At 34.7% G+C, this 13,165-nt stretch overlaps 1 protein-coding gene across 3 annotated transcripts in view; it reads left to right on the forward strand.

Moving 5' to 3' along the window:
- LOC118264752 (protein eva-1) overlaps positions 1-12,914 on the forward strand; it is a 51,703-nt gene extending 38,789 nt beyond the window's left edge. The window contains exons 4-8 of one of the 3 annotated variants that reach the window (XM_050704764.1): positions 5,522-5,671; positions 9,730-9,885; positions 11,437-11,535; positions 11,618-11,758; positions 12,038-12,914. In XM_050704764.1, coding sequence (XP_050560721.1) covers positions 5,522-5,671; positions 9,730-9,885; positions 11,437-11,535; positions 11,618-11,758; positions 12,038-12,522 — 1,031 coding nt within the window. In that variant the 3' untranslated portion in view covers positions 12,523-12,914. The remainder of the gene's footprint in view (positions 1-5,521; positions 5,672-9,729; positions 9,886-11,436; positions 11,536-11,617; positions 11,759-12,037) is intronic. The other 2 variants (XM_050704765.1, XM_050704766.1) reach the window with 2 other exon arrangements.
- Positions 12,915-13,165: the final 251 nt, after the last annotated feature.

Raw genomic sequence — 13,165 nt, forward strand, 5'->3', positions numbered from 1 at the left:
ACTCCTCGGCTCGCCCAAGGCGAGAGTAAAGTCACTGGACGATTATCCCGCCTAAAAAAGTGACACCCTCCATACCCTGTACATATTTAACTGATTCCTCGATTTAGTTATATGATTTAGGGCCATTAACACTACTTCTTACAAAGTGCTGTGTAATACCCTCATAACGCTCCCACTATTACTTTTACGACTCGATTATTTTGCTGCATAAAATTTGCGCTCGTAGAAAACTGAATTCAGCAAGTTTTGAAATTATTAACTGTGTTCGTGAGGTCGGTAATAGCTTAATGAATTAAAGTTTTAGCTTGGAACAACGCTACTAATCATTTTGTAATAGTTGAAAGGGAAATTAACACTTTAGTTGGTTAGTTAGTAAAAGAAGAATGAACAAAACGTAGGTACTATCTATTAATAAACTAGTCATAAATGATTAAATTATTCAGTCTATAGATTTTTTTAAGAACATTTGTTAGTTTGTTTCAAGGTTTTTATGGAGTATTTAAGGCATATCTCACGGACTAAGGCACAGACATGTCCTTCTATAAAATCTTGAATTCAATTTACAAATTGAGTAAAATGTCAAAATGTCTTTCATCAGCAGCGGCAGCTTATAGGCTGTTGATGTGATGATTAGATGTGAAATCAGTAACCCACAAAGTTACTTGGTTACCAAAAGTAATAATACATACTTCACAACACACTCTAAAGTACATTGCATGTGAACTTCAACCAATTTCCTTGTTATATTATTGTTTAAGTACAAAGCAGCTACTTCATGTCGGCAACTATCAGGTGAATAGGTGCGAACATGATAGCCAAACTTCCAAACTTCAAGAGTTGAAAGTTCTCATCACGTGAGTATCCATAACTTTCTAGGAAGATAGTTAGGTAGGGCAGGTCATAGTATTTAAAATAGCAATAAAACACAATGGATACAAATAGATTAATAATAAATTATACTACGCTAATTTTTCATCTAAATTTAGTATTGGAGTGGATATATTTTTATTAAAACTTTCGTGAGACATATTAAATTAATTCTTTGTTAGTTAGTTGGCGCGGTGGCTGGGTAACCGGCTGCCGCTCAACGTGTAGCGGGTCCGATTCCCGCACGGAACAACTCTTTTGTGATCCACAAATTGTTGTTTCGGGTGTAGGTGCCATGTGTATGTTAACTTGTATATTTATAAACGCACCCACGACACAGGAGAAAATTCTGGTGTGGAGCAACGTTTTAAAAAAGAAATATATATATATATATATATATTATCAGCTTACTCAGTAGCACCGCGTCGTGTATCGTGGAATGCTACTCATGAATATTAGCTTTTAGCATGGCTTGAAACTAGTCGAGTTCTTCGTCAAGCAGTTACATGAGTAAGCCGATAACATAATAATTAAGTTTGTAGACACATTTATTCCTAACAATATAATCATGTTAAATTCTCCGTACTCAGAATAATTTAATGGTTACTTAATCCCATCCTTAGCAATTGTTTTTAGAACAAAATCATTACTAAGGCAAAGTTTAAGTAACCATTAAATGCAGATAGAAGATAGAAGCTAAACTTCGACGGTCATAAATTTGAAACAAACGGCCATGATGATTCGTCCATTTCAAACTGTTCTACAACTACCTAACCTCTCACAATACTATCAGAGTCCCCTTTACTGGTCAATTGAAAGCGATCGCTTCAATAAATGCAGAGTCCTTTAAATACCAACGAACGTTTATTTACGTGACTGGAAATGCAATAAATGCACTCCTAAGACTTTCAATTGTTCATAATATAAATTCCCTACCCGTTCTGTATTCCTTACAGTTGGTCGTAATAAGGCGACACTTTAGTTAAAACATGGCGGACTATCTATTTCATACTAAGTACTAGCTTTTCGCAGCTTAGCTCGCATAGTCAAACTATAATTAACTAGCTTTGCCAGTGGCTTCGCTCGCGTTTACGACGGATAAAAAGTATCCTATTACCCAAGTCACCTCATATTGTGTGTATACCATTCTGTACGAATGTCAAATATTATCAAAATCCTCCGTTTTGTAGGGTTAACGTCATCGACGGACAAACATAAAAAAAATCTTTCACATTTATAATATTAGTGTGATAATGTGATTATACACCTTGATCTCTCCCAGGAATCACACTAATTTGTCTGCCTCATCTAATGGTGAACATTGTATTAAATTTTGTCTAGTAGTTTTCAAGTTTATCGCGTATTTTTTTTTTTAGTTTACAGACAGCCACGAAAAGGAACTTCTGTTTGCATTATACTATCTTAAGATTGGTAGTTTAAGTCTTAAATTTTTCTCCATTTTTTCGTTTGCTCGCTCTCCATTAAGGATTTCCTAATTATTCAGTGAAGACCGCGACGTATTCTAACGACCACTTGTAAAATTAATGAGTTTGCTTCATCGAAGTAGGGAGAAAGCTGCTTTGCTTTTTTAGGTCATATTAATAAAGTATTTTTAAGTTTTTGTAAACGGATTTTTATTGATTAGTGCATATAACTTAATTTACTTTGATATGAAGCAAGAGATACGATAACATAATATAATGTATGATCACTTCACATTTTATGATAAGTGTGTACTCAAGGAGTGAAATAGCGAAATCTGTTGCTTGGTATCTAACTACTCTAATGCTACTATAGAACAGCAATCTAAAGACTACGCTGAAATGTTATTAAAAACTTTCCATTATCCATTATCAAACTTTTTCAAAATCTATTACCGAAGATAGATCCTTAAATAACCACAAATGAATCTATCCATTACGAAAATTGGTTTTGCCCAAAAAACACAGACATGGGCATCCTTACCGATAACGTGCCCTCTAAAACAAAAAAGAGGGTAGAATCACCGATCGCGTGACGTAACGTTTTTACTCCTGGAAGTGTATTGAAGTGATTTATGCCCAGTTAATAAATTCCTGGACGGGGTGAACGGCCGAGGGTAAGGGTGTGTGCCCCATAGGAGCGGCGACATAGGTGTGGTTCATGCACATTAAACAACAACAGACGAGCGGTTCGAACGCTCCGATTTTTAAACGCGTTAGTCTGTTTCATTCTATAGTACTTCGGTCTTTATAAGTGATAAAAATATTGATTGGTTATTAAAATTCGTTTAATACATTGTTTTAGTGTAAAAGTTTAGAAGACTTTGATGAGTAATTCAACTTTTTAAAGCATTAATTATTATTTTTATAAAAAGTAAATAGCGTATTCTTAAGAGGTATTTGAAAGGGCATTGTACTTCATTCAGAAAACGTGTTTGACGTGACACTCCATCAATCAACATCAAGACTTTTGAAATAGAATAGATACAAAGTCATCGGTATTTATTGAGAATTTTGTTATTATTTTATGCGTTTTTTTTTGGAAAGTAACTGTTGTTTGGTGAGGTTTTTTATTTGGTGGTTTATTTAAAGAAAATCATACATAACAACTCTATAATGAAAGGAAATGATAATTAACAAGTGTTATAAAAAAATAATAATTATTATATAGTAGGCGAGATCAAAGCGTCATTTGATTTATTACCAACTATTATTTTCACAAATTGCTTGATCAAGAAAACGACTTGCGGTTTTATTGTTGGCCAAACTACAATACTTTTAATGTATTTTTTTTAATTAATATTCTATGTGATATTTATAGTTTTGTTCCAACAGAAGAAAACATAGCTAAGTTGATTAAATATCCATCCAATTATTTATAGATTTGCGTCCCTAAAATAAGTGCTTAATTCTCCTGACCTTCATAATACACTCTGTTTTAGCACAAAAGTTCAAAGACTCCAATTTTCAGAAGCCAATATTTTACCATAATTTAGTAGCATGACGTTGCACGAACTGTAAATCACTTACTAGGGATGTGACGTTCGAAACGTCCGTCTAGTGGCGCAATTAATATTAGTTATAGCTTCCTTATGCAGGCGTGAGCCACTCGGACACTCGACTAATTGATACACGAACACTCACCGACGCTTTTATCGTATTGGCGGTTTTACATTACATACTAATGGACTGAAAGGGTTGTACTCAAAAACAAACGGTGATATCGATACGTCTGGGCTTATCACTTTACTAATTAGTGCTAAAGGTGATATTCAATTATCGTGATTAAAATCTGCATCGTGGCTCCAGTTGGGGATTAATGGATTCGATATTTGCGTCAGCGGATTTGCTCCAATAACTTAATGTTCGAGATGATTATGATGTTTCGATTTGTTGGTTTTCAATTTCATTTTGTTTGTTTGGCTAATGTCTGTTAGTGGTTCTATCGTGTGTGTTATATTGTTTGCTGTTTGGTCTGATCAATTTTATTGGTTATGTTTGGTCAGGCGATTTGTGTTAGACCTACGGATTGGATCACAGGGTCAAGTACACATTGAGTTTTAGTTTATTTTCGAAAATTGGTTTGTCTTAGAAATAAAAGTTTGATGTTACGTTGTATTATGATAAATTTTGTTGTCTAGCTCTCAAGTACAGCCTGTTATAAAATAGTACTTCTAAATAATATTATCAAGGCAGACTTAGTCCTTTTTAATTAGTAATGCGATAGCCGGTTGTTATAAAGGGCGGCGACAAAACTAGTTGTTATGATAATGATATTTTGTAACTAGGAAAACATTATAGATAGTTTATTTATGGTGTAAGGTTTTTTAAATATTTTGTACCTACTCTACTACTTATGTTTCTGCAAAATTCTATTTTTACATTATCGTATGACGTTTTAAGCCGTAGACGACAGCTAAGCATAATTTAAAATATCAGTCATGCCGTCCGCAGGTTTAACACGCCCGTTAAACGCACGCTCGGAAAAAGTCACATTGGTATTTGCCATTCGTAAGTTGTCGAAACTTTAATGAGAGTTTAATGTATTTTCTAAGATTATTTAGACAGAAGGAAAACATCGTGAGGAAACGTTTCCTTATAATTTCTCATTATTATTACAAGTTTGAAAACGCCAACTTGCACTGAGAAAGCGTCGTGATTAATGTTCAAACCTTCTACGTAGTCAGCAATAACCATTTATAGGTTGTTGATGTGATGTGATACAACTTAAAATATTCTCAGTTTTTCTGATTTTTTGTAGTTCAGTCCTTCTTTTCATAATATGAGGTGGTCCGTGATTCATCACACGGCAACCGTGTGAACGCCACATGCGTTGAAACCGTTTCTAAGAATAATGTTGGCTCAGTCGACTTTCTAGCAAAATTTTCCTCCTCTTTAAGCGGCAGGGATTCTTAATTTATGTTTTATCTTATTTATAGACAGTTCTTTCCTTGTGATACCTCACTATCATAAAAGTTCTATAATTGCTGCTGAAGTAATTTGACTCCCTAAAAGTACATCCCTTAATCTAGCTGTACATTACAAAAAAAAAGAAATATCATATTCTACCGGATAGTTTTATTATTTACATATTTGCTACCTACAAATTGTCTCCTAATTGATGTAATTTTGTCTCCTTATATCATGTTCTAATAGTATTTAATTTTCCACAGATGAGTTTCGAAGTAGAACCGGCTGTGAAGGTGAGATGATCAAGTTGAGCTGCAACCCTCACTCCAGGATCGCGATCTTCGACGCTCAGTATGGCAGGACAGCTTTTGAAGCAATCACATGCCCTCAGACGCAGGGAGTGCCGGATGAAAGTAAGTAATGTATTATAATTACCTAGTACAGCAAGTACCTATTTTACTAGTACTCGTATCTACCAACAAATATTATCTCCTATATATGATGTCATATATATGTCTCCCTATATCACGTATCTATATAGTATTTATAATCTCCACAGATGAGTTTCGAAGTAGAACCGGCTGCGAAGAGTGAGTTTGATCAAGTTTGAACGCTGCTAATCTCCGGAACTACTCGAGGATCGCGATCTTGAACGATTCAGTATGTGCAGGATAGTGCATTTATCGAGGAAGGCTATAGGCTATAAAACATGCACGCTCATGACTCAATAGGAGCCGAGCAGAGCGGATGAAACCGCGCGGAAGTAGCTAGTATATAATTATAAAGCTGAAGAGTTTATTAATTTGAACTTTTGTACATAAATACTCCGGAACTACTGGTCTGATTTGAATAATTATTTTTGTGTTCGGTAATGTATTTATCGAAGAAGGCTATAGACTATAAAACATCACGCTATGACCAATAGGAGCCAAGTAGAGCGGGTGAAACCGCGCGGAAGTAGCTAGTGTAGTATAAATGTAAAAGTTTGTGTATATGTTTGTTACTCAATCACGTCAAAACGGTTGAAGGGATCGGGATGAAATTTGAAACAGGGGTAGATTATAGTCTGACATAACACATAGACTACTTTATATTACACAGGAATGCGAGTGAAGCCGCGGGCAGAAGCTGGTTAGTAAAGCACTAATTAGTTAGATACTTACGACCAGGTGTCTTCAAGTCCAGGTGCAGTAAATAGGTTACTTTATGGTTGGCCGCATCATTGCTTAGCATCAAGTAAGATGACGACAAATTAATGCTTTCCTGTAAATAAAAAAGGTTTACTTTAAACATTAATCTAAACGAAGGATTATAATAATATAGGTAAACGATTTGACTACACCATTGGCTTGGTGGCTGGGTAACTGACAGCCGTGCAATGTGTAGCAGGTTCGATTCCTACACGGAACAACTCTTTGTGTGATACACAAATTATTGTTTCGGGTCTGCGTGTCATGTGTATGTGACCTTGTATGTTTGTAAACGCACCCACGACACAGGAGAAAATCCTAGAAAGGGGCAACGTGTTTTTAAATAAAAATAATTAAAATATGTACATGGAACTCTTTTTCGATAAAATATGTAACAAATAGGTCAACAAACTGTTGACTCCTATTTCAGTAATGATCTACATAATAAAGTATTTAGGTACACGACTTATACATATTTAGGGAAGATGGAAAGTTGTTATTATTTTCATAAAAAAGGTGATTGGTACACGTGCTTCTCGACTAACGTATTCATAATAGATTTACTCGTTATAATTTAATATTTATATTACTGAGATTCTGGTGATGGAAAAAAACATATTTTCTGATACCTTAAGTTTACATAGGATATTCAATTTTTTATGGAAACTGAGTCACGTTGTTCATTGACCAGACGTTCACCTACTGCATCAACCATGCAGACAATTTTGAGTTTGTTATCAATAAACCTAAAACTGTTTCTTTTATTTTGTTTATAAAAAAGTGTTGCTCTACACTAGGATTTTCTCCTATGTATTGGGTACGTTTACAAACATACAAGTTCACATAGGCACACGACACTCAGACCCGAAACAACAATCTATGGACCACAAAAAGAGTTGCTCCGTGTGGGAATTGTTTAGCGGCAGCCGGCTGCCCAGCTACCGCGTCAACCGTGTTGCCAAGTCCCATAAGTCAAATTTCACTTCAAATTACAAAAGTAAGATAGCCAGCAAATAGCCAGTAATAAGTTCCAAGAAGTGAGAATATTAAACTGTTTTGTGGCTAACAAAGAACATAATCATTTGGAGAAAATAAAGCGTAGAAAAGTCTCAAAGTTCTTAACAATTCAGGAGACAGAACTAAATGAGGACCATGATAAAGTAGTAACAAAGTGACGGGTAATTAAATTAGTTCTTATTTTATTGACCTTGAACTTTGTAACTCTCTCTTTGACTCTTGATTTATATCAAAAGGCAAAGCCTTATAAATATCGAAGGCTGTTTGGTAGAACTTATGTGTTTAGTTTATACTAATATTAATAATATTAGAAGAAGGGAAAAGTTTGTTTGTTTGTTTGGACGTACTTACCTCTTGAACTACAGGACCGATTTGAATAATTATTTTTGTGTGTGATAGTGCATTTATCGCGAATGGCTAGAAGCTATAAAACTTCACGCTATGACTAATAGAAGCCGAGTAGTGGGTGCAAAATTATATAAATAGGAAAGTAACTCTCATCTCTGTCTCTTATTTACGCCTATACCACTGAACCAATTTGAATAGTTCTTTTTGTGTTGGATAGTACATTTATCGAGGAAAACTATAGATTATAAAACATCACGCTATGTGAAACCGCGCGGAAATAGCTAGTACATATTTACATACTAATGTATATTGAAACGACATTTCTAAAAAAAACATGGCTTGTACAATGTTCTATTCTTGAAGACATTTTAATGAATTAATCACATTGCGTTAATTGGTCTTTAGATTAATCATAGCGTGAAGTCTGTGACACGCTAGTGTGGTATGTTCCATGGCCGTAGTAGGCAATTTAGTGATGTCAAGATGTCAATTCATTTGTTTGATTTAGTTTTGAGAGCTGTGGATAGACTGTACATGACTTTATGACTCAGTGGCGCCATCTAGTTTGCTAAAAATTAAAAAAGTGTAAAGGAGACTGGAAAGTTATGGTCCGAATGTAAATAGTTGAGATACATTTTAAAATTTAATAACAACTATATTTTCCACAATAATATACAAAAACTAAAATTTCAAATACAGTAGGCAGTAAAGAGTAATAAGGTTCAGCTAGATACGTTGACGATATCCGCAAGTTGGCTGGTAGTGGTTGAATGCGTAGAGCTGAAGATTGAGCTCAGTGGCGTGTCATTGGAGATGATTATGTCTAGTAGTATTAATTAATTAATAATAAGAACAGATCAGAACCAGAATAGGCTGATGATAATAGTGATGAAAATATTTTCCGTTCTATTTCAAATTAGCATATTTAATATCAAAATTCATGTAACGTAACAAAGAAATAAACAGTAGTGATACATATTCAAAATTACAACCGAAAATAAACTACGAACATAAAAGTCGAATAATATTCGTGGAAAATGTGTGACGAGGTACGAAATTGTGTTAATTTCATTTGTCAACGTTAACGGCAGGCGGGAGTGGCATTGTCCTATATTTATGTGTGACTAGCTTTCATAATTTGTTTTAACAGAGTCCAAATTTGTGGAGTTATTATGACATATTTAATAAAAGATATTTATTATATGGTCACGGTATGTTTCGGTACATAATTTGTAGATATAATAAATAGGTACTTAGTAGGTGATTTTAGTATTGCTCAAATGATAAAAAAAGTAAATAGAAATTATGGATACTTAAGTCATATATTTACTATGCAATCAATTTTGTAGTTTTGGAACTGATGGATGTGGCTAACATAAAACATTACTGTCACTTTACTTATAATTTGTCATTAATTGTTAAAACAAATATCGTCAGATACTATAATTTAAGACACCATTGGTTACTTTGATTTAATTAATTACTTTATTTATGTGTACATTAAAGTACACCATATAAACACATAGGACAACAAAAATAAACAAAGCGTACAATGGGCGGTCTTTTCAGCATAAGGCGCTTTCTTACTGACAACCTTTGGAGGGAGCAGAAATAGGAGTCTGATATGTGTCGTCTAGTGTAAAATTTTTAATAACTGTATAACATACTACATAAACTATGTATGATATAAATATATACAAGATGTCCCTGAAGCCGTCCATAGCACTAAGTGATCGGCAAGGTTCCAACAATTATCAGAAAAATAAATTAAAAAATCCAAGTTAATTACGATAATTATTTACTTCGTATAAATAACTAGTCTTTATAAATATAGCACCTAATCTAAGTATTTAAGAAATAATTTTAAGACATTGAGAATAAAACTGGTGGATGAATTAATATTATTTAATGTTTAGTTTTGTCTGCAGCATGCGTGACTCCCCATGCAGTGAAGACAGTGATCCAGCTCTGCCTCGGGAGACGCCGGTGTCAGATACCCGCCAACAACAAAACGTTCAACTCATCCTGCAATTATCTATCGAGGCCATATTTGAAGGTCGTTTATGCTTGTGGTAAGAGTTTTATACATTTCTTTTTTTAGAAACTACACTTGTGAATAAAAACATGGAGCCACTAGTCGTCTTACAACAAAATACTACCATTTTTAAGGGAATTAAATTGTCTATCATACGACATACGACACCAAATAATAAAATACTTATATCAAGAAATATTTATCAAAAATGAAAAAGAAAAAACGCTAGTTGTTCCTTTTGTTTTTTCCCAAGTGTAGTTGGCTTAAGAAGGTAACTAAAAAGTATAAATTTAATTTCTGTATTATTATTATCAAAAGTTGCCGGTCTTGTTGACAGCGATTGACAAGAACGCGATTGCTGAGCAACGGATTTTTTATTCGATTTTTGAGATGGGCATAATATTATTGGGTCTTCCGATTATTGCCCGATTATGGGCAATAATCGGGCAATAATTGACTGATCCAGAGATTCAGATCCGTGGACTACATAGCGGGTTTACCGGGGCTCCGGCTCAAAGGGCAGGAGTAGGAACGAGGTGGTTTTTAGTCAGTAAAAGTTACACTCCCTCTCGCTGCGCCCAAAGCGGGAGAAGATATTGGACGATTTGCCCTTCACCAAAAGGCCCTGCCTCATTATATAGGACTTATAATATAAGTAGTACCTAAAAGTGGGTGTCACATTGAAGTATTTATATTAACAACAAACAGTTAACTGACAAGCATGCCGTATATGGAATCGTTTCCAATTGTAAAACCAATAGCACTTGACCTAACCACTCAGCAGTCGCGCTAGTGACCACTAAATAAATGAAGCAGACAGCGATACCTAATTAGCTTTTAGATTGCAATTCAGGTCCACTATTTGGATCATAGAGTAATCAATGTTGTCAATAATACTAAAGACTGCATCGTTAATTAATGCTGAATTTTAAGTACATATTTTTTTAGTCCTATTTATTTTCAACCCCTAACCGCTGTACTCAGAGTCATTTAATGGTTACTTAACCCAGTCATTAGTAATTATTTTCAGAAATGTGAACTTGTAAGTTTGTAACGCACCAACGACACATGGGAAGTGTGGCCGAATGTTTTTTTTTCTCTAAATAGAACCTTAGCTAAATTGGCAACTAAACTATGAAAAGTGCAGAAATAGTGTACTAATCAGTGGATAGCTTTATCTACTGAATCTACTCAATCCTTGCAGCCCCGAACAACTCTTGAGACGGTTCAGCCCGTAATTGCGTAACTTGTTCAACTTTTGAACTACCCTGGTGCATCTTGCAAGTTTTAACAATACAAATCTCTATTTTACCTTGGAACTTTGCTCTTTACGCCATTGTTCGGTGTGAAGAACAAGAATCTATGGCCGTTTTAGTGTTATCATCGCATTTTGTGATCTTACCTCCGGAATTTGGTGTAAAACTTGGAGTTGCTTTTAAATAGATTGAAAGCGAAGAGATTTTCACACTTAGTATCTCTGCTGCTTACTTTTTAGGAGAAGATTTATAGATCTACACATAGTATGAATTTACTACTATGTGTAGTAGGGACTTTGATAAATAATATTGACCTATAATTATTTTTGCAGTACCACTGGGTGTCCTATCAGAGAAATATGAAAGTGCAAGTGAAGGGGACGAACAAACTACACATTTTGACCATACCAAAGCACTTTTTGATGAAACAGGTAATAAAGCAACTCATTTAACTGCCAAACAATAATTATGATATAGTATTCAAGGTGGTCTAATATTTATTTTTGTCCTTAGAAGAAGCTGGTGAGAAATGGGGGGAGCCGAATGCGGATCGAGCTCTGCAACCATCCATCGGTGATTATAATGTTCCTACAACAGGTCTAGAAGAGGAAATAACAACAACACAAAAACCAAAAAAGACCGCTGACAATGCAGGTAAAATCAGTTATTTCGGAATTGTAGTAGAAAAGTAAACTATTTTTTACAATAACAAATGTATTGTAAACATTAACATTTCAGGAATTCGTTGTTTAGTTAACGTTGATACATATGGGTACATATTTCCTCCCCAAATACTATCCATTTTCAAGCACCTATTACACTTCCAACAAACATAATACATCAATGTGTTTGTGCCAAACCGAAACTAGAGCGCATTAGTTAATTTCGTACAAATATTCGCAGCTTGTATTAGAAATAATTTGTTTGTTTCAGAGCCACCACGCAGTAATTCGATATTGGTGCTATCCGTTAGCATAGGACTGCTATTTATCATTATCATAATTGGGGCGTTCATTACTATTCGGTGTTACATTAATCGCAGGACGAACCTTTCTAAAAACGGAGATATGTACACGACTGAAGCCCCAAACGTTTTCAACGATGCATTTTCCGATATTGACAATGACGCAGATATTAGCCACATATCTGGGACATTCCACGATCCAATGCACCCCGACATGATTTTGTATAAAAATGTCCCCGGCACCAGAGGTACTCTGCGAGCTATGAAGCCGTTATGTACAATTTATCCTTCTACAGCAGAAGCAAATATGTACGGAAACGTAGACTATGTGCCTTCACACGCAACTGCACCTAGGTTTACTAGGAGTAGAAGTAATGAAGAGGAGGTGGAACCTAACGTAATGACGAGCCCAAGAAGTTTAGGAGCGCATTCCACGAACTACTACTATGGCTGACAACACGACGACGGAGGCAGATACGATGCCTCTCGGACATATTGCTTTTAGTGTAACATCTAAGTGCACAATGGAACAGAATGCTTATAAAGCGAAAGGATTGTGTAAAAATAAAGGTTAACAATATTTGGAACTGTTAAAGACTAAAGGGTTTGTTTATAACATTTTAATTGTTACATTATATTAGTTTAAGGATCTTATAATTGTTCTGTAAGTTCTCTTGTTCATTATTCAATCTGTCACGCTCATTAGAGATGCACCTATGTATCTACTTTTGCATATCGTCAATTCAGCACTTTTGTATTTCAAACTATTACTACAATCCCATCTGTGATGGTTAATTAAATTATCCTCTACAAGTCTAAATATAGAGAATATTATTTGTAAAGAAACTGAAGCTTCATTTATGGCGTCATCGTCCCGCACTTAGATAAATGTAAATCCTTTTATACTTATTTTTAAATAAAAATGCGGAAAATCTGTGTTTTATTTTGGGGTGCCAGAAAGAGTACAAAAAATTATAATGGGTGAGTCATTAACTACAGTTAGGCGATATTTTGTCTTGTTAAAATGCGATGTAATGGTCGCGTGGCTGATGTCATTATCTATGGAAATGGTGGGGAGATTTCGGTAGCTATCACTC

This window comes from Spodoptera frugiperda, chromosome 26, assembly GCF_023101765.2.
Source record: "Spodoptera frugiperda isolate SF20-4 chromosome 26, AGI-APGP_CSIRO_Sfru_2.0, whole genome shotgun sequence".
NCBI lineage: Eukaryota > Metazoa > Arthropoda > Insecta > Lepidoptera > Noctuidae > Spodoptera > Spodoptera frugiperda.